General features: G+C 46.3%; 1 protein-coding gene across 1 annotated transcript in view; it reads left to right on the plus strand.

Annotated features, from left to right (window-relative positions):
* The first annotated feature begins 210 nt into the window (after positions 1-210).
* LOC137352322 (hepatoma-derived growth factor-related protein 3-like) overlaps positions 211-23008 on the plus strand; it is a 117536-nt gene continuing 94738 nt past the window's right edge. Inside the window, exon 1 of the mRNA XM_068017613.1 lies at positions 211-693. Within this exon, the coding sequence (XP_067873714.1) occupies positions 610-693 (84 nt within the window). The 5' untranslated portion in view covers positions 211-609. The remainder of the gene's footprint in view (positions 694-23008) is intronic.

Consider the following 23008-nt stretch of genomic DNA (forward strand, 5'->3'; position numbering starts at 1 on the left):
GGGTGAGCAAACTTCCTGGGTCGAAACATGGCAACACTGTAACCAAACATGTAACAAATAGGAAAATAAAAGTAACTCTTTGCCCCTAAAATATTAGCCTCGTGTGTGAATTTTATTTGATGTATTTTGAACGCACGACAAAAAAAAAAGGCAGGCGTTTGAAGTGAGTGAGGCTGGTGGGAGAGGGAGAGGGAGCCACAGCCCGGCCGCCTGTACCTTGGCTTCAGCTGTAGCGAGCGCTGACTGTAGCATTTCGCCGTCAAGGGCACCGAGACCGCGGGAGCTTTCCGCATTCCAGGGGGAGAGTTTGTTTTCGAAGTGGAAATTAAGGCTAGGCGGGGGGGAGGGGGGAGACTTTTTTTTATATATATATAAAGAGGAAAAAAGGTGGAAGGGAGCTGTTGAACCAGCCCCCCCACTCCCCAATATCTCCCTCCTCCCCCCCCCCCCCCCCCCCCTTCCACCTTGTCCTCCTCATCCAGCCGGCTTGCCTTCCTCCTTGGAGGTTGATCTCGCTTCGTGTGAAGCCCCTGGTTTTAAGTCGAAGGTGGTGGTGGTGGTGGTCGGGCCGGGGGTGGGGTGGGGGGTGGGGGGCAGAGAGAGAGAGAGATGGCTCGACCGAGGCCGAGAGACTACAAGGCTGGCGATCTGGTCTTTGCCAAGATGAAAGGCTACCCGCACTGGCCGGCGAGGGTGAGTAAAGCAGGAGCTGGGGGAGAGGGAGAGGGAGAGGAGCTGCTGGAGGCGGCCAGCAGAGAAGCGGAGACATCGGCCAAGAGCCGTCAGCTTCTCGTTCCGGCTACTCGGTTGACATGTTTTTTGTTGTTGTTGTTGTGTTCGTGGCGAGAATTTTTTAAAAAATAGGCAAGTACCTGGTATGTGTGTAAATATGGCAAAGGGCCGCTTATACAAATGATTGTCGAATCCCTCCAGCATCTGGAGTCCACTAAATGATCGCCTGCAACAAGAGGGAAAGGCCGATTGAAACGTATTGGGGTCGTTATACTGTGTTGTTTTTATCGAGAGAGAGCATCAATCTGAGTTCATCCTAATAAAAGGATCGAAAACCTGCTGCAAATGGGAATGACAAAGGGAGCAGAGAATGTGTGGACCCTAATAGATGTATCGATTGATGTGACTCATTCTCACACAGGATGATTATTGTTGTAAAGGATCACTAAGGTCATAAATAAAATTATGCTAGTAGGGGAAGCTAGTGTTACAGGTTTGTTGGTGTTCCCAGTCAGGGAATATTTCTTGGCCTGGTCCCAATTTTTATTGCACTACAATCATATTGTGGTTGCCAAATATTTTCATTGGCCCTAGGAAAATAAAGATGGTGATTAAACGTTGTCGCGTTTGGTGATATAGTAATGTTTTGGAACATGATGAGTAAAAGTGCATTGTGTTTTGCTGTGTGTGTGTTTTTGTTCTGCTTTGACAAGTGGTAAACAAGAAGCAAGGAATGATATTCATCATTCTTAAATCAATATCACGTTGCCATGACTCATGTTGTCACACAAAGTGTTTGCAGTCAGGTGTTGTTGACAAGGTGGCTTGGAAATGTGCAGCCTTTGAATGAAAAGCCAACATCAATCTGGCAAACAGGATCTTTGAGGCCAGATTTTCCCGATGTGGATGGAGGTTTTCCACCAGCATTGATCCTGCAACGGGAGCGAGGAAATTTTGCCTTTTACACATTTTTCCAGGTCTGACTGACATACAACTTGCCAGCCAGTCACTGGTGTATAACACACTTGCACAGAATGTGTGAGGACTTGATTGTGTATGTTTCATCATGCATGTGAAGATGTCAGTCTCACCCTGCATTAATGCTACCTGTTCAAAGTGACCATTAAAGGCCATTTGAATTTTTGCATGTAGGGAAGAGAGTTCTTAAAGTGATATTAATAATCAAGATAATTTAGCAATAATGATGGTGTTTGCTTTTAACGTGACCAAACCACAGATGTTTATGCTTGAAATGATGCTGAATGAAAGAAGGAATGCCAAGCACAACAGCAAGGACCACTCTGGAGCACTCACACCCAACATTAGGACCTAACCCTATCTTCAGGCCTTGGTGCATCTAGCTGGCAGTAATAATACAACTACCTCTGTAGGCTGCTAGGCAGTTGTGAAATTATGCTATTTGCTATGAGCATATCAATGGATAACCTTGACCACAGGGATGACACTTCCTGTGGTGTCCAGGTGATCTCTCTGTGTAATTTTTAGGCCTCTAAATCCTTCCACCTTCCAAGGGGACATGTGCGATATCACACAACTTGATGTCCACATATGTACCAGACGGGGTCAAAAGTTGCATTTCCTTTCCCTCTGAATAGCAGGAGCTTGGCTCTTTTGCCAATATCATCACATTGCTCAATTCTGCAAAGATTAAGGGCTCACCAAATGCATCATGTGGCCATCCAGATTAAAGCCTGGCTACCCGACCATACCTGACTACATGTGTCGGGTTTGGATCGGGTCGAAATTCCGAGTCCAGCATTCAGGCTCGGGTCGGATCGGGATGGACACTGCTTCCGGGAAGTCACGGGATCAGGCTTACCCATGATTCCCTACAACTCCAGCTGCAGGAATAGCCTGCTGCCGGATCAGATGAAGGAGATTCGTGTTGGGTCGGGTGGGGTCGTGCGTGGAAAAAATTAAAGGGCATGGGCTCGGGTCAGGCTCGGGTTGGCTGTGGTCAGGTCGGGCCCAGGTTGGGTTTTAATTTTATACCTGAGCCAGGCTTTAATCCAGACCGCTGGACTATGTTTCGTGCATATATAGTCCCAAGGAGGCGGGGGAGTTCACATCATTGCCCATCAGTTAATGATCAGGAATACTGTGAGAGGAACACTCTATAAACAAGTCCTGTTCATCCATCACCTCATGCTCATTGGCTTCCAGTTGAACAATGCCTCAATTTTAACATTCTCATCCTTGTTTACAAATCCATCCATGGCCTTGCAGCTCCCGATCTTTGTATTCTGCTCCAACCCTAGAACCCTCTGAGGTATATGCGCTGCTCCTCTTCAGGCCTCTTGCACATCCCCGATTTTAATCATCCATCATTGGTGGCCGTGCCTTCTGCTGCCTGTTTTGACATTTACTGATATGTTTTTATTCATTTAGCTAAAGATTTACATATTGAACTAAGTTCTGGAATTCCCCCTAAATAGCTCCACCTCTTTATTTCACTTTCCTCCTTTAAGAGATTCCTTAAAATGTACCTCTTTGAACAAATTTTTGGTCATGTGCCCTAAATTTGCTTATGTAGCTCAGTGTCAAATTTTGTTCCTGTTAATGCTCCTGTCCGGAACGTTTTACTACACCAAAGGCATGTCTACTCTTATTTCAGTGGCTGGGGCTAAGTGGAGAATGAAAGGAGCATTTATGGGAACAAAGAACAAAGAGAACAAAGAAAATTACAGCACAGGAACAGGCCCTTCGGCCCTCCAAGCCTGCGCCGATCCAGATCCTCTATCTAAACCTGTCGCCTATTTCCTAAGGGTCTGTATCTCTTTGCTTCCTGCCCATTCATGTATCTGTCTAGATACATCTTAAAAGACGCTATCGTGCCCGCGTCTACCACCTCCGCTGGCAACGCGTTCCAGGCACCCACCACCCTCTGCGTAAAGAACTTTCCACGCATATCCCCCCTAAACTTTTCCCCTTTCACTTTGAACTCGTGTCCCCTAGTAATTGAATCCCCCACTCTGGGAAAAAGCTTCTTGCTATCCACCCTGTCTATACCTCTCATGATTTTGTACACCTCAATCAGGTCCCCCCTCAACCTCCGTCTTTCTAATGAAAATAATCCTAATCTACTCAACCATCAGGGATGGATTTACCTTGAGGGATGCAGTCTTATTTGTACCGACTCCTGCATTGTCCCGATGCTGGGCATTCCCTCAGCGTGTCTATTAGTGGTGTGTAGGAGGAACCCATCAGGCAGCGACAAGGACTGTGATGCCCTATGTTATGGCTCCCTCCATTCGACTTGTCAACATGTTGAATCTGGATATGGTTAAAGACACTATATAATTGTAGGTAAGAGTCCATGGCTTCATGCCAGCAATCTGAACACTCATGAGTGATGCTGCATTTGTGCGTATGATCTCTCCTGCTGGGGGCTGTACTCCTGATGCCTGTGAGATTGCAGCACATTGAATGGGGGACTGGAGTTTAGAGATTCTACTGCAAAGTGCCTTGGGATTTTTTTTAACTTTAAGGGCACTACATAAGAAAGAACTTATTGTATAGTGCCTTTCCCAACATCGAGACATCCCAAAAGCACTTTATAGCCAATGACGTACTTGGGAAATAGTACATAGTTGCAATGTATATAAATGCAAGTTGGTGTTGCCTTTCTGCACTACTGTACAAAAGTAATTAGTGGACTTCACACTCATAGCCACATTTTTGCAGGATCTGCTAGACAGTGACTCCAGCAGATGATAATGCTCAGACAACAATCTCCTTTTAGAAGGAGATCCTTGGAGGCCTGAATTCCCCAAGGAGATCTGCCCCTAAGGAAGAACGCTGCTCCTCCGACTCCATCACTAGTTGCACTTCACTCAAGTTTAGTGATTCACCCAATCCTTCTTCTTCATATCCCGAGGGTGGAAGTGGTGCTGTTCTAAGGTGCTTTCTTGTTCAGGGTCTTCCTGACTTCTGCCTGGGTCACCTGCAGAAGAACAACCTATATTAGAATGCTGCACATCCACTCATATAATAATGCTGCATGCTGTGGCACAATGCTTGAAGTCGTGCCTGTTTGACAGTAAGTGAGTAAGTTAGGAAGGGCAGAAGAAATACAGGAGAAGAGCAGCACTGGCTCTTTCTTGCTTCCTGCCTACTCCCTTTAAGTTCTCTGTTCCAATGATTTGCAATATGGCATTCTAGAACAGAGTCAGCAGCCTGAAATTTCCAGGGCCTCCTCCTATGTGGGCTTGCTCCCTTTGGTTAAAAGAAAGACTTGCATTGATATAGCACCTTTCACAATCATGGAATGCTCCAAAGCGCTTTACAGCCAATAAATGCTTTTTGAAGTGTAATCCCCGTTGCAAAGGAAGCGTGGCAGCCAATTTGTGCACAGCAAGCTCCCACAAGCAGCAATATGATAATGACCAGACAATCTGTTTTGTGATCTTGATTTGAGGGATGAATATTAACCAGGACACTGGGGATAACTCACCTGCTTTTATTCAAAATAGTGCCATGGGCTCTTTTATGTCCACCTGGGAGGGCAGACAGGGCCTTGGTTTAACATCTCATCCGAAAGATGTTGCCTCCAACAGTGCAGCACTCCCTCTATATTGCACAGGAATGTTGTCTTTGATTTTTGTGCTCAAGTCCTGGAGCCTATAACCTATAACCTTCTGACTCACAGGTGAGAGTGCTACCAACTGAATTGCCTTGTCGTGCAAGCCAAGCAAAATAGTTTTGAGTTGTTCTAAGTGGTGTCGTGACACACAGGTATTCATCCTGCTTCACAGCATGTGTGAGTAAAGGAACAGAGATCCTGCTGATAAATTGTAATAAAAGCATTTTTTTTTTTAAATGTCGAGCTCTTTCCAGTGTGACATTAGTTCAAGTTGTGTGTGAAGTATGTGCCCTACTGTATATGCCCTTGCTTGGTAAGCAGTCATAGAGCTTTAAGGTCAGCTGACTGCATTGCTGAGGGCAGAAGTCAGTCTGTAACAGGCCGAGAGGAAACGCCATATGTTATGTATACTTTGCTCATCTACTTGACGGAAATTTTGGCTCAACGTGCATCTTTTGAACATGACGTTAAACTGAGCCCCATTTGCCCTCTGACATGGATGACACTATTTCGAAGAAGAGCAAGGGAGTTCTCCCAGTGTCCTGGCTAATATTTGTCCCTCAACCAACATCACAAAAAACAGATAATCTAGTCATTTATCACATTGGTGTTTGTGGGAGCTTGCTGAATGCAAATTGGCAGCTGCGTTTTCTACATTACAACAGTGACTATACTTCCAAAGTACTGCATTGGCTGTAAAGCGCCCTGAGGTCATGAAAGGCATTATGTAAATGCAAGTCATTCTTTTTACTATGATAGATTTTTTTTAGGTCGATAAACTGTTTTGCTCCTGTGTTTCTTGGATGGTGCAGATGGCATTTACTTTTGCCACACATTCTTCCCAGGTTTGCTGCACTGAAGTCCTGAGAGGAGTGCGTAATGAGGTGCCAAACAGGGTAACCAATGAGTCACAAGTTCCAGGACTACACTAAATATACTCTTAGATTCAGTGTTAGCGTTCTTGCACCAAATGGATCCCATGTCCCCAGTGATCATGATCTTTGTTGCACGATATTGAGTCATGCAATAGCAATGAACCCTCTCAAAGTGCACAGTGTAATCTTGCATATCCTCATTTATTCTATCATTTGGAAGATGACCTGATCAGCACTCTAGTGAGCCAAGGCCAATTGTAAACCCATAAACTTGTTTATTTTACATATAGTATATAACCAAACAGAATGCGATTTCAGTGAATTTCAATCCATTTCATAATGTTCCTTAGAACAGAAAATAACAAAGGTGCTCCTGTCTACCACTGTCGATGGGCTAAATTCAACATTACAGACGAGCAACATTCCTGAAACTAGTTGGTTCTAAACTTGGGAATGGAGTTAGCTGCTGCTGTGGCTGTTTTGCACAATCAGTGGATTGACCAATTGAGCTACTATTGAAACCTGTCGCTGCCTTCCTCGATGTGGGCTCCCCTGGTATCTACTCTGTCATTGGACTGAAATGAGTGGGACCATCCCAACATACCACATGTGAATGTTACTCAAATATATTAATGAACCTCAGTGTCTCAAACTGATGTGATTTGTGAGAAGCACCATTCTGATGGATGCTTATCTGAAACTAGTCTGTTTTCATGGTGGCTTGTGGAGTTAACCTCTTGTGAGCTACATTTAACTCAATAAGAGCATCTTTATTATTATTATGTTTCATTCATGGGATGTGGGCATTACTGGCAAAGTCAGCTTCGATTGCCCATTCCTAATTGCCATTGGGAAGATAGTGATCAGCCTTCTTCATAAACTGCTGCAGTCCATATGATGGAGGTACTCATACCATAGAGCCATAAAAAAGTTACGGCACAGAAAAAGGCCATTCAGCCCATCGTGTCTGCACTGGCTGAAAAAACTAGCTCAAACTAATCCCACCTTCCAGCTTTTGTTCCATAGCCCCGCAGGTTACAGCACTTCAGGTGCAGGTCCAGGTACCTTTTAACTGAGTTGAGGGTCTCTGCCTCCACCACCGATCCGGACAATGAATTCCAGACAGTCATCACCCTCTGGGTGAAAAAAGTTTTCCTCATGTACTCTCTAATCCTTCTACAAATCACATTAAATATGTGCACCCTGGTAATTGACCTCTCTGCTAGGGGAAACAGGTCTTTCCTGTCTACTCTATCTAGCCCCCTCATAATTTTGTAGACCTCAATTAAGTCACCCCTCAGCCTCCTCTTCGAAGGAAAACAACTCTAGCCAATCCAATCTTTCCACACAGCTGCAACCTTCGAGCCCTGGCAACATTCTTGTAAATCTCCTCTCTACTCTCTCTAGAGCAATTATGTCCTTCATGTAATGTGGTGACCAGAACTGTATGCAATACTCCAGTTGTGGCCTAACCAGCCTTTTATACAGTTTCAGCATTACATCCCTGCTTTTGAATTCTGTACCTCAGCCAATAAAGGAAAGCATTCCATATGCCTTCTTCACCACTTTATCTACCTGTCCTGCCAACTTCAGGGACCTGTGGACATGCACTCCAAGATGTCACACTTCTTCTACCCCTCTTAATATCCTCCCATTTATTGTGTATTCCCTCAATTTATTTGCCCTCCCCAAATGCATTACCTCACACTTCTGCGGATTGAATTCCATTTGCCACATTTCCGCTCATTCAACCAAACCATTGATATCATTCTGGAGTCTACAGCTATCCTCTTCACTATCAACAACATGGCCAGTTTTTGTGTCATCTGCAAATTTCCCAATCATGCCTCCCACATTTAAGTCCAAATCATTAATATATGCCACAAAGAGCAAGGGCCCCAACAATGAGCCCTGTGGAATGCCACTGGTACCACTTTCCATTCGCAAAAACATCTGTTGACCATTACCCTTTGTTTCCTGTCACTGAGCCAATTTTGGATCCAACTTGCCACATTCCCGTATATTCCATTGGCTTTTATTTTTCTGACCAGTCTGCCATGTGGGACCTTGTCAAATGTGTTACTCGTACAGTGCAGTTAGATAAGGAGTTCCAGGATTTTGACCCAGCGACGATGAGGGAACGGCAGTATATTTCCAAGTCAGGATGGTGTGTGACTTGGAGGGGAACTTGCAGGTGGTGGTGTTCCCATGCACCTGTTGCCCTTGTCCTTTTAGGTCGTAGAGATTGCGGGTTTGGAAGGTGCTGTCGAAGGAAACCTGGTGAGTTGCTGCAGTGCATCTTGTAGATGGTACACACTGCAGCCATGTTGTGCAAGTGGTGGAATGCATGCCAGTCTAGTGGGGGCTGCTTTGTCCTGGATGATGTCAAGATTCTTGAGTTTTGTTGGAGTTTCATTCATCCAGGCAAGTGGACAGTATTTCAAAAGACTCCAAACTTATGCCTTGTAAATGGTGGAAAGGCTTTGGGGAGTCGGGAACTGAGTTACTCTCTACAGAACACCTAGCTTCTGACCTGCTCTGATAGCCACAATATTTATCTGATTGATTTGGTTCAATTTCTGGACAATGGTGATTCCTAGAATGTTGATGGTGGTGGATTTGGTGATGGTCATGCCATTGAATGTCAAGAGGAAGTGGTTAGATTCTCTCCTGTTGGAGATGGTCACTGCCGGGCACTTCTTTGACGTGAATGTTACTTGCTACTTATACCAGCTCAAGCCTGAATGTTGTCCTGGTCTTGCGGCATGTGTACAGAGACTGCTTCATTATCTGAGAAGTTGCAAATGTAACTGAACACTCTACAATTATCAGTGAACGTCCCCACTTCTGACCATATGCTGGAGGAAAGGTCATTGATGAAGTAGCTGAAGATGATTGCACCCAGGACACTGCCCTGAGGAACTCCTGCAGTGAGGTCCTGGGATGGAGATGATTGGCCTCTGACAACCAAAACCATCTTCCTTTGTGCGAGGTATGACTGCAGCCAGCTTGCAACCTTGGTGTTGTTTTTGACCCTGTGAAGAGCTTACAACCACTAACACCACCTATTTTACCTTCTGTAACATTGCCTGACTTCACCCTTGCCTAGTTCATCTGCTGCTGAAACCCTCATCCATGCCTTTGCTACCTTTGGACTTGACTATTCCAATGTGCTGCTGGCCAGCCACCCACAGTCCAGCCTCTGTAAACTTGAGGCTATCCAAGACTCTCCTGTGAAGCACCTTGGGACATTTTACTACGTTAACGGTTGTTGTCTTTGTTGCTAGGCTCTTTGATACCACACTCAGTCAAATGCTGCCTTGCTGTCAAAGGCAGTCACTCCTAACTCACCTCTGGAATCCAGCTCTTTTGTTCATGTTTGGACCAAGGCTGTAATGAATTCTGGAGCAAAGTGGTCCTGGCAGTAGCCAAGCTGCACATCAGTAAGCAGGTTAAGGGTGAGTGAGCACCATTTGGTAGCACTGCCAACAACACCTTACATCACTTTGCTGATGATCGAGAGTAGACTGAATGGTTGATAATTTGTTGGATTGAATTTGACCTGCTTTTTGTGGACAGGATATACCTGGGCAATTTTCCACGTTGTTGAGTAGATGCCTATGTTGGAACTGGACTGGAAAAGCTTGGCTCGGGGCATGGCTGATTCTAGAGCACAAATCTTCAGCGCTACGGCTCCACAAGGACTGTGTGGTGGCCACTCCGACCAATACTGTCTTGAACAAATGCATTTGTGACAGCTAATTGGTGAGGATGAGGTCATGTAGGTTTTTCCTTCTTGTTGGTTCTCTCGCCACCTGCCACAGGTCCAGTTTGGCAGATATGTCCTTCAGGACTTGGCCAGTTCAGTCAGTCGTGCTGCTATCGAGCCAGTCTTGGTGATAGACATTGAAGTCCCCCACCCAGAGTACATTCTGTGCCCTTGCTACCCTCTGTCCTTCTTCCAAATGGTGTTAAGCATGGAGGAGTACTGATTCATCAGCTGAGGAAGGACGGTAGGTAGTAATCAGTAGGAGGTTTCCTTTCCCATGTTTCACCTAATACCTTGAGACTTCATCCAGTCCTGAGGCAATGTTGAGCACTCCCAGGGTTACAACCTCCCGACTGTATATCACACTCTGCCGCTACCTCTTTTGGGTCTGTCCTGCAGATGTGACAGGGCATACCCAAATATGACAATGGCGGAGTATGGGTCATTGGCTGTAAGGTCTGGTTCCGTGAGGATGACTATGTCAGGTTGTTGCTTGACTAGTCTGTGGGTCAGCTCTTCCAATTCTGGCCCCTGATCTTAGTGAGGAGGACTTTGTCATGTCTGAATCCGATGCTTAGATTAATAGCGGGTGGTTCGCCCACTTCTATTATTCTTTTTTGTAGAGCTTTGATACAGAAGTGTAGTTTGCTAGACCATTTCAGAGGGCAGTTAAGAGTCAACCACATTGCTTTGGGTCTGCAGTTACAAACAGGCCAGAATGGGTAAGGATGGCAGATTTCCATCCATAAGGGACATTATTGAACCAAATGAGTTTTTTTTAAAATTTATGTAAATCCGAAATACCTCCGAGGCAAAACGGTTGAAAATCTGGTAACATGAAATCTTTTACGCACTTTACGCACTTTCTACTGCAGCATGTCCACTGTGGTATCATTAAAGCAAGATATTATTCTGGTACAAAAGCAAAATATGGAGGATGCTGGAAATCTGAAAACAGGAAACCTGGAAATACTCAGCAGGTCAGGCACCATCTGTGGAGAGAAAAACAGGGCTAACGGGCTGAATTTTCGGGAACCAAGGTGGATGGGGCCCGAAAATACCAGCCTGCACCGGTCATCTTCACCAGGTCAGGAGGAGGGTGGGATAGCGATCCTGCCTGATTCCCGATTAAAGGCAATTAAGGTACTTAAAGAGCTCGTTAAGAGCTTGTTAATGGGGGCAGTTGATAGTTTCACAGGGGTGCACGGGCTACACATGCCATCTGGGGCAGAGCAAGTGAGGAGCAGCACCCTCAGCAGGAAGGGCAAAGCCCTGAGCCTCAGGGGGCAGAGAAGAGGGACGAGGGGGAAGAAGGACTCGGAGGCCATACCCTCTGCACAGGATCTACCGCCAAGGAAGAAGCTACCTAGAGATGACCGAGACCCAGTGCTGCAGGAAACTGTGGCTCTCCAGGTAGATAGTCACAGACATCTCTGACATAGTCGCCGAAGAGCTCAGCCCTCGCAGCACTGCTCGCCATGCGCTGCCAGTAGCCGTCAAAGTCACTGCGACCTTGAACCTCTTCATCTCTGCCTCCTTCCAAGGATCTGCTGCAGACCTTGGTGGCATCTTGCAAATGGCAGCACACCACTGCATCTCGCAAGTCTTCCTAGGGGACAAAGAATATCCCTTGAAGAGATCGTCACTCACCCCTCTACAAGAGCCCGAGATAGGGGCACAGAGGCGATATAAGGCCAATAAAGGATGCACATCTGCCCAGAGCCTTTGCCCTCACTGTGTAGGAACCTTTCACCACCTCATTCCAGTTTTCTTGTTATGCCAGCATTAAAAGGAGTCTCAGATGTGTGGCTTGACATGTCATTATTTATACTGTGAGAAGAAAGGGGAACAGTGCACAGAGACAGTAAGAAGACACTCTAATGACCCACTCACTGCCCTGCGGTGCGTTGCTTTTGGCCTCGGAGGAGGTGGAGGCAGCCTACTCACTTGTCTCTGCCTGTCGCTGAGATGCATGTTGTGGTTGTCCTTGTCGTGGAGGTGCACGTGGTGACCTGCATCTGCATCATTGCAGGGGCAGCTCCCATCACTTGGCCTTGTTGCACAGATGCTCCCACGGTCAGAGGAGCCAAGGAGGCTGCGGGCGATGAAGGTGCCTCCACTGTGACATCCTCAGCCCTTGGCGGATGCACCGCATGGCTGGATGGGGACACCAGCTGGGGCGCAACTGGCAATCACTCCAAACATCTCTGCGCCACTGACTGCTTCGGGCTACACAGTGTGTCATGTGTCCTGTGTACGTCAGGGAGAATTTCCTGCATGCACTCCAAGTGTTTCTGCATATGAATCTCCATGAGATTGGCCACTCTCTCTATGAAGGAGCTCATGCGCTCAAAGCCCCGAGCCACTGTGGCGCACATGAGCTGAATGGACTCCTCCATATTCTGCCCATGGCCCTGCACTGCGTCAGGGAACTCTCACATGTGGCAGCACATCTTCTGCTGCTGTTCTAGGTAGAGCCTTCTTGTGACTCTTGAGGCCCTTCCTCTGTGCCCAGCTAAGACGGTCTATATCTGTCCTACCTCCTCTGAGGGGAACTGCCCACAGCTGCCTCTGCCCCTGGCACCTACTCCTGCACACTAGTGCTGTGCTCCTCACCCACTGCCACCCTCACTAAAGGCACGTCAGGACTCACCGAGGTAAGAATATTTGCGCTGGTGGAAGGTGCACTTGTAAGGTGTGATGGTGCATCTTTGGTTCTGTGAAGTTCTTCTGGGGCCGTGGGGGGTAAGGGAGAGGGTGTTGTTGGGTGGAAGCCTGCACCTGTGGGAAACACAAGAAGAGCTCATAAGAGTTAGCCTAGAAGAGCAGAAGCCACTGCAATGCTGAGGCGACCCAATGCAACTCATTGCTTGGCATGCTATTGGACAGGGTGGCCTCCAATGCACCTCCCAGATCTGCACGTTTCCCTCTTTAATTACCACCTCCACCATGACTTCCTGCTTTGTCAGGGGCGGTTTCCTCCTCCTCTGGCTATCTCCATCGCTCGGTCTTCCATCAGTGTGATCCTGTGGAAGTATGACACCCCTCTGCCTGGGTTGCGCTCTTTTCCAGGCGTTATGAGGCCGTTTCTCCTGCAAGGACAAAAGAGAGCAAGAGAGCACTGCTGTTCTCCATGGCCAATCGCATCTGCCTCTATCCATTAGAAGCTGCATGTTTCAGGGTGACAAATCCTTAGCAGCACTATGGCTATGAGCCATCTGAGGGGTATGTGCCCTGGGCTTCACGGGCAGCAAGTGCCCTGAAGCTCCTCAGCCACTGTGTCGGCTGGAGGGTGCAAACCCAGAGGCCTGTCTTGAGGGTTGGGGTTTGCACTCATCTTGCCAGAGCCAAGGAGGTCATTGAACTTTTTGCGGCACTGAATCCAAGATCTTCTGATGACAATTCTGCCGCTGACAGTGGCTGCTTTGTCTGTATGGTTGGCTTCATCCTGCCACCCTCTGGAACAAGGACCTCCCTCCTCTCCCTCACAGCCTCAAGGTCGTTGTCTGAGAACCCAAGGGCTGCCTTGCCCCAGTTGCCAGGCCTTCGTCGTTCCAGCAAAGTCATGGGACACTGCAGTCCAGGGCAAGGCTCAACGGCAATCTATTGCTTGCTGATTCAACACTCACATGGCAGCCACAGGAATAGCTGCTGTGGGGAGTTTAAATCAGGCCTGCATTTCATCTGGCCCGCCTCTGTTCCCGCCCCCACGTGGCTGCTAATTGACCACCAAAGTGGACTCCATACCAAATAAGGGTTGACCCCCTCAAAAATCGTGTCTATAATCTGCTTCCCTCTGGGGGCGGGGACGGGACCCGAAAACAATCCCGACATCTGTTTCCTGCCCCTAGTGAAAATATTCAACTCAGCATTTCAGTTCTGCCGAAAGGTCATCAACCTGAAACGTTAACTCTTGGCTGAATTTTACTACGGCGGCAAGTTTCTAAGATGGCGCCCGCACGCGCTGGATTTGCTCCGTGCCGCTGCATATTAAACATGGCAGCTCATTTACATGGCCAGGGTGGACCGCCCCCTCCAATGACGTGAGAGGGAATGGGTGATCCGTCCCCAGCAATGGCGTCCGTCCCACTGCGCAGGCAGCGGCGCCATTTTTAAAAGGGCTTCAAGCCCTTCCATTGAATTTGAATTTTTAAAGTGAGAGGCATTATACATTTAAAGTAAAAACATTAATAAAAATTTCAAGCCCATCTCCCATCCCCCCCCCCCCGCCCAATCATTAACCAATTTATTAATTGCCCTCTTCCCCCCCCAAAAAAAACTTACCCTGCAATCCCAATCTCCCCCCACTATGAACTTTACCCCTCCCCACCACCCCCAGACTAATCAAAAAGGTTTCACTCCGCTCCACCTCAACCCCTACCCTGAAAACGTACTTCCTCTCCCCTCCCCACCAGTGTTCCACCTCGGATCTCTGGACGGAGATCCGAAGGCGCAGGAGTCCCGGCAACCGACCAGAGTATGGCATTAATTCATTAACTTACATTCATTTAAATATTTAAATCACGCTCCCATTGCCGAGCAGTGTTGGGGGTGGTGGGTGGGGGGCCGCCACGAGGCCTTGCCGCCGCTGGTAATATGGGGCAGGGCTTTCCTGGCATTGAGGCCTGTGGCGGGCCTCTCCCGGAGGCATTTCCCCCCCCCCCCCACCACAACCATCGACGCGGGGGGCCAGTAAAATTCGCCTCTCTGTTTCTCTCTCCAGACCAGCTGAGTATTTCCAGCATTTTCTGTTTCTATATTCTTCTGGTGCCCAACTTGATCACTTGGCCAAATATTCATTTGTGCCCAACAAGCATTTGTTGGCCCTTAGGTGCAAAATTTACTTAAATGGCATCTCTTCCTTTGAAATGGCTACCGTAGCCTTAAGTAGAGGCAATGACAGCAGAAATCCTGCTTTCCATTCTACATGCAGCACTAAGTAGTGTAAAGACAGATGAAATTCAACTTGGTCAGTCGGATAGAATTATCGGTATTACTTGGGCCACCTGATATTTAGTTGGACTGAAGCTCATGGAACTGAATAGCAGGCGAAAAGTATAAGTGGCAGGCTTGAGAATGCCCATTTCAAACTATCAGCCAAGACAAATTTGTGTGTTCTCAGGTATCAGATGAGGGGTGTGCTCGAGAGAGAGAGAGAGAGACCTTTCTGCCACAGTGAAAGTCCAGCAGCTTTTGGTAGGAGCTTTCGTCCAACTCCATTCAGAGAAACTCAGGAAAGACAAATTGCTGATTCAAAGGTGTTTTAACTTTATATCTATAGCTTCTTCTTCTTTGGCCTCCTTGTCTCGAGAGACAATGGGTAAGCGCCTGGAGGTGGTCAGTGGTTTGTGAAGCAGCGCATGGAGTGGCTATAAAGGCCAATTCTAGAGTGACAGACTCTTCCACAGGTGCTGCAGATAAAATTGGTTGTCGGGGCTGTTACACAGTTCGCTCTCCCCTTGCGCTTCTGTCTTTTTTCTTGCCAACAGCTAAGTCTCTTCGACTCGCCACTCTTTAGCCCCGCCTTTATGGCAGTCCGCCAGCTCTGATGATCACTGGCAACTGACTCCCACGACTCGTGATCAATGTCACAGGACTTCATGTCGCGTTTTTTCAAAAGTACACATTTAAAATAATGTCCTCAAAAATCACGGACAGAGAAGTTTCTTCCAACAACTTAGGACTGTTACTTCTGTGCTCAAAAACCAATCTAAACTGCATTCAGCTTTATTATTTAAGGCACGGATGATTGAAAGGTCCACTGTGATTCATAAAGTTGCGTTTGTAGTGATATCACGTGAAGAATTGATGCAGAGAAACAACCATATCGCTCAATAAGGACATTTCACTCAGGAATTCCTGCAGTAAACAGGAAGAAGCCCCCCTGTAATCCATACCTCCAATAGTTAGAGATCAGAATATGTGGTTTGAGATCATGTAATATGATTGAGATTTTATGGTTTTATAAAGTGGTTTGCACGAAGACCTAAATGTGTCACTTGGTCAAGCCAGTCCTAGAAATGGGTACAATATAGATGGAGAATATTAATGCCCTGTTTTAGCCTCAAAAAGAACTGACAAAAAGAGCTTGGTCCACATCTCACAGTTGCTGCTAATACATTTTTTAAAAATCACAAAGGATAAGTATCTTGGGTCACTTTTAGACCAGACTTTTTTTTCAATTCTCTTATTTCAGTGACTTTCCTTTTAACTACAATAAGGCAGACTGGCACATGTTCACCTTCAGAAGATGGCAAATGATAGAGGAGAAAGAAGTTGGGTCTTATTAGTAGCTTTAAGAGCCGGTTATACTACTGCAATGACCAATTTTTTGTTGAGTAGCAGAAGTTTTCCAGCAAGGCAGAGGCATGAGGTGAAGGGATCACACACTGAGAATGTGACATAGTTCCACAAAGCTTGGCAGTGGGGAGAGAGCTCCATCTCTACTAGGGAAGAGCCACCATAGACTTGACACTTTTGGTCAAGGAACTCAAAACCACGAATAGAGCTTGTGAATGTATGAGAAAGGGTCATGCAGGGTTTCTTTCCTGCCAATAGGAAGATATTGAGTATTTCTTTTTGAAGGCTGTTGTGTCAACAGCAAGATCCATGGGGAGCAATGTATAATTTAGTTTGGATAAAATTATCATCCTAAAAAGAAGCTTGATTCAATTGTCATTTCTCCCTGGTGTGGCCTTCCTCTCCACTTCCTTAAGTCCAAGAGACAGACTTGAACATTCATGGCAGACAACTGGTTTAGCACACAAAGTACAAATGTGCTATTGTACAAAATACAAAGCATGCTAAACGAAAGCAAGTGGAAGTGGTGTCATATATCTTGCTCATGCTAAACGCATAAAGTGCAGACACAGCAGAGATGTCAACTACTCAGGTTCTCCATTTTCCTACAGCAAGTACAAGATTCCCCCCCCCCCCCCCTCCACAATGCCCACAACCCCATCGGAAAGCCCATAAATCCTGGGACAAGAGAAACGTAATGAATGGGATCTTTGCCCCTTTGTACATAGGAACGTAGGAACAGGAGAAGGCCATTCAATCCCTTGAGCCTCTTCCGCCATTCAGTTAAATAATGGCTGATCTATGCCTCAACTTCAATTAACCTGCTTCGATCCACATCCCTGAGCTTTTTGTCCCAGCAAACTGGGCATTCTTTGAAGGTGGTGAGTTTGAGGGGAATCATAATGCAAGCATGCAAGTTGCTTGTGTAATGTATTCCTACTTCCATGCAAAACATGTATTCTACCAGAGGCTACAGACTGTTAGCCTGCACTGTCAGGTGAACTGCCACATTGCTATGCCGCAGACGTTCCCTGTGTACAATAACTTTGGATTAGTGCTCCACTCACATTGAGGAGAAAAGACCAGAGCAGGAAAGGACTGCCATGACATGAGGTGATATGCGCAGCTTACTGTGAGCACCCGCCACTATGCAACGCTTTGGATCTACCATCTACAGACTGGCTACCAGAGAATGATATATGATTGCCTTTGAGCATCTCACTTTGTTCCACCCCTCTCAGCTGTCACTTGAAATCCTGGTTCTCTACAGCCCGCTCAATACCATGCCAATTTTCTTAAAGAGCTCTCTTCACTGCTTTGTTCCCTCAGACTCTGCACAAAGTGGCTTCTCATCCTAGGTGATTTTCACCTCCATCTCACTTCATCATGTTCTTTCTCCTCTGAGTTCACTGTCCTCCTATCCTGCCTAAATATCACCTTCCTGGTAAACTCCCCAACCCATGTTCGCAGCCCCCTGATTGACCTTGCCATCTCACATGGCCTCGCTACCCCATTGTATCAATCACCGATAAAGCCATCTCTGATCACTTGCTTGCATTGCTCTCCACTCATGTCCCATTTCCCCCTCTAAACCCTACTTCCTACTGTATCTGCCCCTGCAAAAAAACTCTCCTCTATTTCACTTAGAACTGCATTCTCAAATTCCCGATTCTCTAGCCTTTGGCCCTCCGTTCACCACGACATTTCTGCAGCTACTGATCTGCTCAACCATACCCTCACCCTCACCTTTGATGCCCGAGTCCCCAATAAAATAATTATTCTCTCTCACCCTGGCCAATTCCCTTGGTACGGCCCACATCTCCATTCCCTTAAGTCCAAGGGGCGCAGACTTGAATCGATATGGTTTAGCCACTCACTGCCAGTACTGGCTGGACCATGTAAAGTTCTGTCTGGTCTTGCTCTTGTCTGTCAAAACTGCTCACTATTTCAGGACCATCCTGGAATGTATAGGTTCTTTTCTCTACTGCAAGCTGGCTTCTTAAGCCCCTCTCCCCGTCTCCTCCCACCTCAAATGACAAGCATGAGGAGCTCCTGGATTTTCTTGTCACCAAGATTGAGACCTTCCGATCAATTGCCTCTGCCACTTCCCTGCTTTGCCTTAGCCCACCAGGACAAACTTCCTCTAAGGCTCCCCCCTGCCCTAGCCCTGAACTTGTTTCCTTCTCTAATTTCTCTCCTATCACCCCTCTTGTCCTCTCTGAGCTCATCTTCTCCATTAGACCCAGAACCTGCTCTCGACCCTATTCCCACTAAACTACTGACCACCCAACTTCCCAACTGCCATGTCATGATTAGCTCACATTGTCACATTGTTAACAGTTTTCTCTCCTCAGGTTCTGTCCCTCCTTTAAATCTGTCGTCGTCATCCTACTCCTCAAAAAAACAGCCCTTGACCCCTCTGTCTTTGCAAACTACTGCCCCCATCTCAAACCTCCCTTTCCTCCCCAAAGTCCTTGAACATGTTGTCACCTCCCAAATTCAAGCCCATCTTTCCCAGAATTCCATGTTTGAATCCCTCCAATCAGGTTTCCGTCCCTGCCACAGTATCGACAGCTCATATCAAAGTCATAAATGACTTCCCCTATGTGACTTTGACAAAGGCAAACTTTCCCTCCTCGTCTTTCTCGACCTGTCTGCAGCCTTTGACATGGTGATCACATCATTCTCCTCCAACACCTCTCCACCATCGCCAACCTGGGTGGGACTCGACTTGTTTGGTTCCATTCTTATCTATTCAGTTGTATTCAGAGAATGGCTATCAATAGCTTCTCTTCCCATTCCTGCACAGTTACTTCTGGATCCCTCAAGGATCTCGCCTTCACTCCCTCCTATTTCTCAGCTACATGTTGCCCCTTGGCGACATCATTCGAAAGCATGTCAGTTTCTGCACGTATGCTGACAACACCCAGCTCTACCTCACCACCACCTCTCTCGATTCCTCCACTGTCTCGAAATTGTTAGACTGGATTTACAGAAATTTCCTCCCAATTAAAGACTGGGAAGGCTGAAGCCATTGTGTTTGGTCCCCGCCACAAACTCTGTTCCCTCGCCATTAATTCCATTCCACCGTCTGAGGCAGAACCAGACGGTTTGCAACCTCAGTGTCATATTTGACCCTCAAGATAAGATGAGCTTTCAACCACGTATCCGCCCACCACTTTTATTTCATTCATTCACAGGATTTGGGCATCGCTGGCAAGGCCACCATTTATTGCCCCTTGGGAAGGCGGTAGTGATCCACCTTCTTGAATGCAGCTGAGTGGCTTGCTAGGCCATGTCAGAGGGGCAGTTCAGAGTCAACCACAATGCTGTGGGTCTGGAATCACATAGAGTCCAAACTAGGTAAAGGGAGCAGATTTCAACTTCCCTTATAAGGGCATTAGTGGGTTTTTATGGCAATCCAGTAGTTTCCAGCCAGATGGCTTTTTAATTCCAGATTTATTAATTAAATTTAAATTCCCCAGTGGAATTTCAATTTGAATTCATGCCTTTGGATCATTAATCAAAGCCTCTGGATTGTTTATCCAGTTAAACAACCATTATGCTTCCACAATAGTACAATCAGATCCTTTACATCCACCTGAGAGGGCTGACATTGGCCTCAGTTTAGCATCTCATCTAAAAGACAGTGCAGCACTCCCTCAGTACTGAACTGGAATGGAGTGTCAACCTTGATTGTTATGCTCTAGCCCTGCAGTGGGACTTGAACCCAAAACCTTCTGACTTAGAAATAAGAGGGCTACCTACTGAGCCATAGCTAAGACTGCCTCTGACCACTTCCACAACATCATATGTCTCTGCCCCACCTCAGCTCTTCTGCTGCCGAAACCCTCCTCCATGCCTTTGTTCCCTCCAGACTTGACTATTCTAATGCATTCCTGGCTGGCCTCCCACATGCTCACCTTTGTAAACTTGAGGTCATCTAAAACTCTGCCAACCGTGTTTTAACTCCCACCAAATATCTTTCACCCATCACCCCTGTACTCATTGACCTATATTGGCTCCCGGTTAAATAATGCCTCGATTTTACAAGTCTCTTCCTGGTTTTCAGATCCCTCCATAGTCTCGTCCCTGCCGATCTGTGTAATCTCCTCCAGCTCTTCAACTCTCCGAGACATCTACGCATCTCAAGTTCCAGTTTCTTGGGCATTCCGATTATAATTGCTCCACCATTGGCGGCTATGCCTTCAGCTGCCTAGGCTCTAAGCTCTGGAATTCCTATCCTAAACTTATCTGCCTCGCTACCTCACTTTCCTCCTTTAAGACACTCCTTATAACCTAACTCTTTGACCAAACATTTGGTCATCTGGCTCTCAAATCTTCTTATGTGGCTCAGTGTCATATTTTGTTTTATAATGCCTCTGTGAAGTGCCTTGGGACATTTAAGTATGTTAAAGGCACTAGATAAATACAAGTTGTTGTTGTCACAGATTATCAGAATTGCCATGGCTCTTAATATTTGTGTTGGTCCTTCCAGACTAGCACCAATGATATCGGCAGTGTTGGCCAATGTGCCATCTACAGATATATCAAGGAGATCATAATTGCATTATTCAGTATGGCCAACAACTTCATCACTTAGACACTGGCCAATGGGGCACCTCAATTTTACAGCTTTGCTAATTTTCTAAGAGTCCAAAATTCATTGATTGCTCTCACATTGCCATTCAAGGCTGCTGTGCACAGTTGACATGCCCAATATAAACAGCCAGGGATGTTCTTCTCTGTTTTCAGCTAATGCGTAACCAGCAGCACAGAAGAATGCAGTTACAGAATGCCTGCTCTCCCAGGAGTTGCCATGATGTGTTCGATTTAACCCTTTTCTGAAGCAGGAAGGACAACAGAAGGATGGCTCTTAGGAGACCAAGGCTACTCTCTCCAGTCACAACTTATGACCCTTCACATCAATATGGACAAAAGCAGATTGCATATGCCATAACTGTACTCTGCAAAGATGGCTCAACGTGGAGCTTCGCACTGCCACCAGAATGTCTGTTGAACACATAATGGGACACTTGGACAGTAGTTTAGATCTCTTGGTCAATCAGGGGGTGTTGTACAGTACAACATCCTCAACAGGGTCTTCAGAATAATTATCTGCTGGACGCTTCATAACTTTTCCTGTAAGTGGCCTTACCATGGCGGTCAAAGAGCCAGGATGGTGAGGCCATAACATAGCAAGAGGGTGAACGTGATGATAAGGAGTTAACTGCTGCACCACCAGTACAGCAAAGAAAACTGATAGCCTAGGCATTGATTCACAAGCAGTGCGGCAAGGCACTTATGTCATGAATTCAGCCCTACTCGCTTCCTTTCACCTGACGGGTTTCCTGAGGCCTGGGAAACCAGGTTGACATGAGTTAAAAATAGAATGACTGTTAAAATGAAGGCAAGCAGCTTCATTCTAATATTTAAATGACCAATCTGCCTCCCATGAGCAGATTGTTTGCCCACCATCGCCCTCCGCCATCCTGTCTCAGTTAAAACTGGATGTGGCTGGGTTCAGTTCCTGTTTCAGATTTTTTCAATCTTAACTTCTAACCTGACCCCAACCCACCCATTTTTGGGAGTTAAGATTCACTGATATTCACTGTGTGCTGGTGGAAAGTCTCCAGTTTTGCCATCCTCTACTCGCTGGATGCTCTTCTGTCCCATCATGCCATGAGCAGCTTCCTTGAATGGAGTCCTTGAACTATCTAAGATCACTGCAGCACCAATATGGCACTATTGCTGCTAGCTATAAACCATCTTAGCCTTCAAGTAAAAGACTAATATTGCGATATTGCGAGTACATAAAGTACTGATAATTCTTACCTTCACTGGTTGTTTGAGGTCTTGATATCTTCCCTATACTCTTCCAGGCCTCATTTGTTCAAGCATGCAGCAGTGACCCTCTGTGCTATTTCCTCCCATTTCTGCCTCTTCTTTCTCTCACTCCTTGTAGCAGAATCTGTCTTTTTGACTGTCAGAAAGACTCCATAGTAGTAGAACATTGCCAAGTAAACTGCTGACTTGGTATCCCTGGGGGTGGGGAGGGAGCTCGGGGAAGTGTTGAATGGCTACTTGGTACTATCAACTGGTGCGGGCCAAGTGTATTGAGTCTGATACTGCATTGTCTGCTATCTGAGTTACAATGCATGTTTTATTATCATTGAATGAAGGATTAATAAGCGTGCTTAATGCCCAGAAAGATTCAACCCCTCACTATTGTAAACACGGTAATGTCTAGACTTTCAATTTAGTCTTGTGACTAATATGAAAAACTATCAAACACTGAACTGATACCATTGGTTCTGCACTGTTGTCAAATAGCTGAATAGCATTTCTTCCTGTGTGCGTGTAGTCCCTGAGTATCGGAGACTATTTTATCATGAAAAGGATTAGCAAATCACATCACGTCCTTAGTTGATTGTGTACCAGCAGACACTTGGCTGATTATTCCCCAATTCACTCAAGAGCATTGAGGGAAATTTCCAGTGCTAACTGGAGTCCCAGCTGCAATATTCTAGATACAGGCATAGGAGTTTTGCATTTATACCTGATTAAGAACTGATTAAAGGTCACAGACCTGAAACGTTAACTCTGTTTCTTTTTCCACAGATGCTGCCAGACCTGCTGAGTGTTTCCAAAATTTTCTATTTGCATTATAGTATCATAAGGTTTAGGTTAGCTATGGAAAAGGACAAGGAGCAGTCTAGAGTAAAAACA

This window comes from Heterodontus francisci, chromosome 38, assembly GCF_036365525.1.
Source record: "Heterodontus francisci isolate sHetFra1 chromosome 38, sHetFra1.hap1, whole genome shotgun sequence".
Classification (NCBI taxonomy): domain Eukaryota; kingdom Metazoa; phylum Chordata; class Chondrichthyes; order Heterodontiformes; family Heterodontidae; genus Heterodontus; species Heterodontus francisci.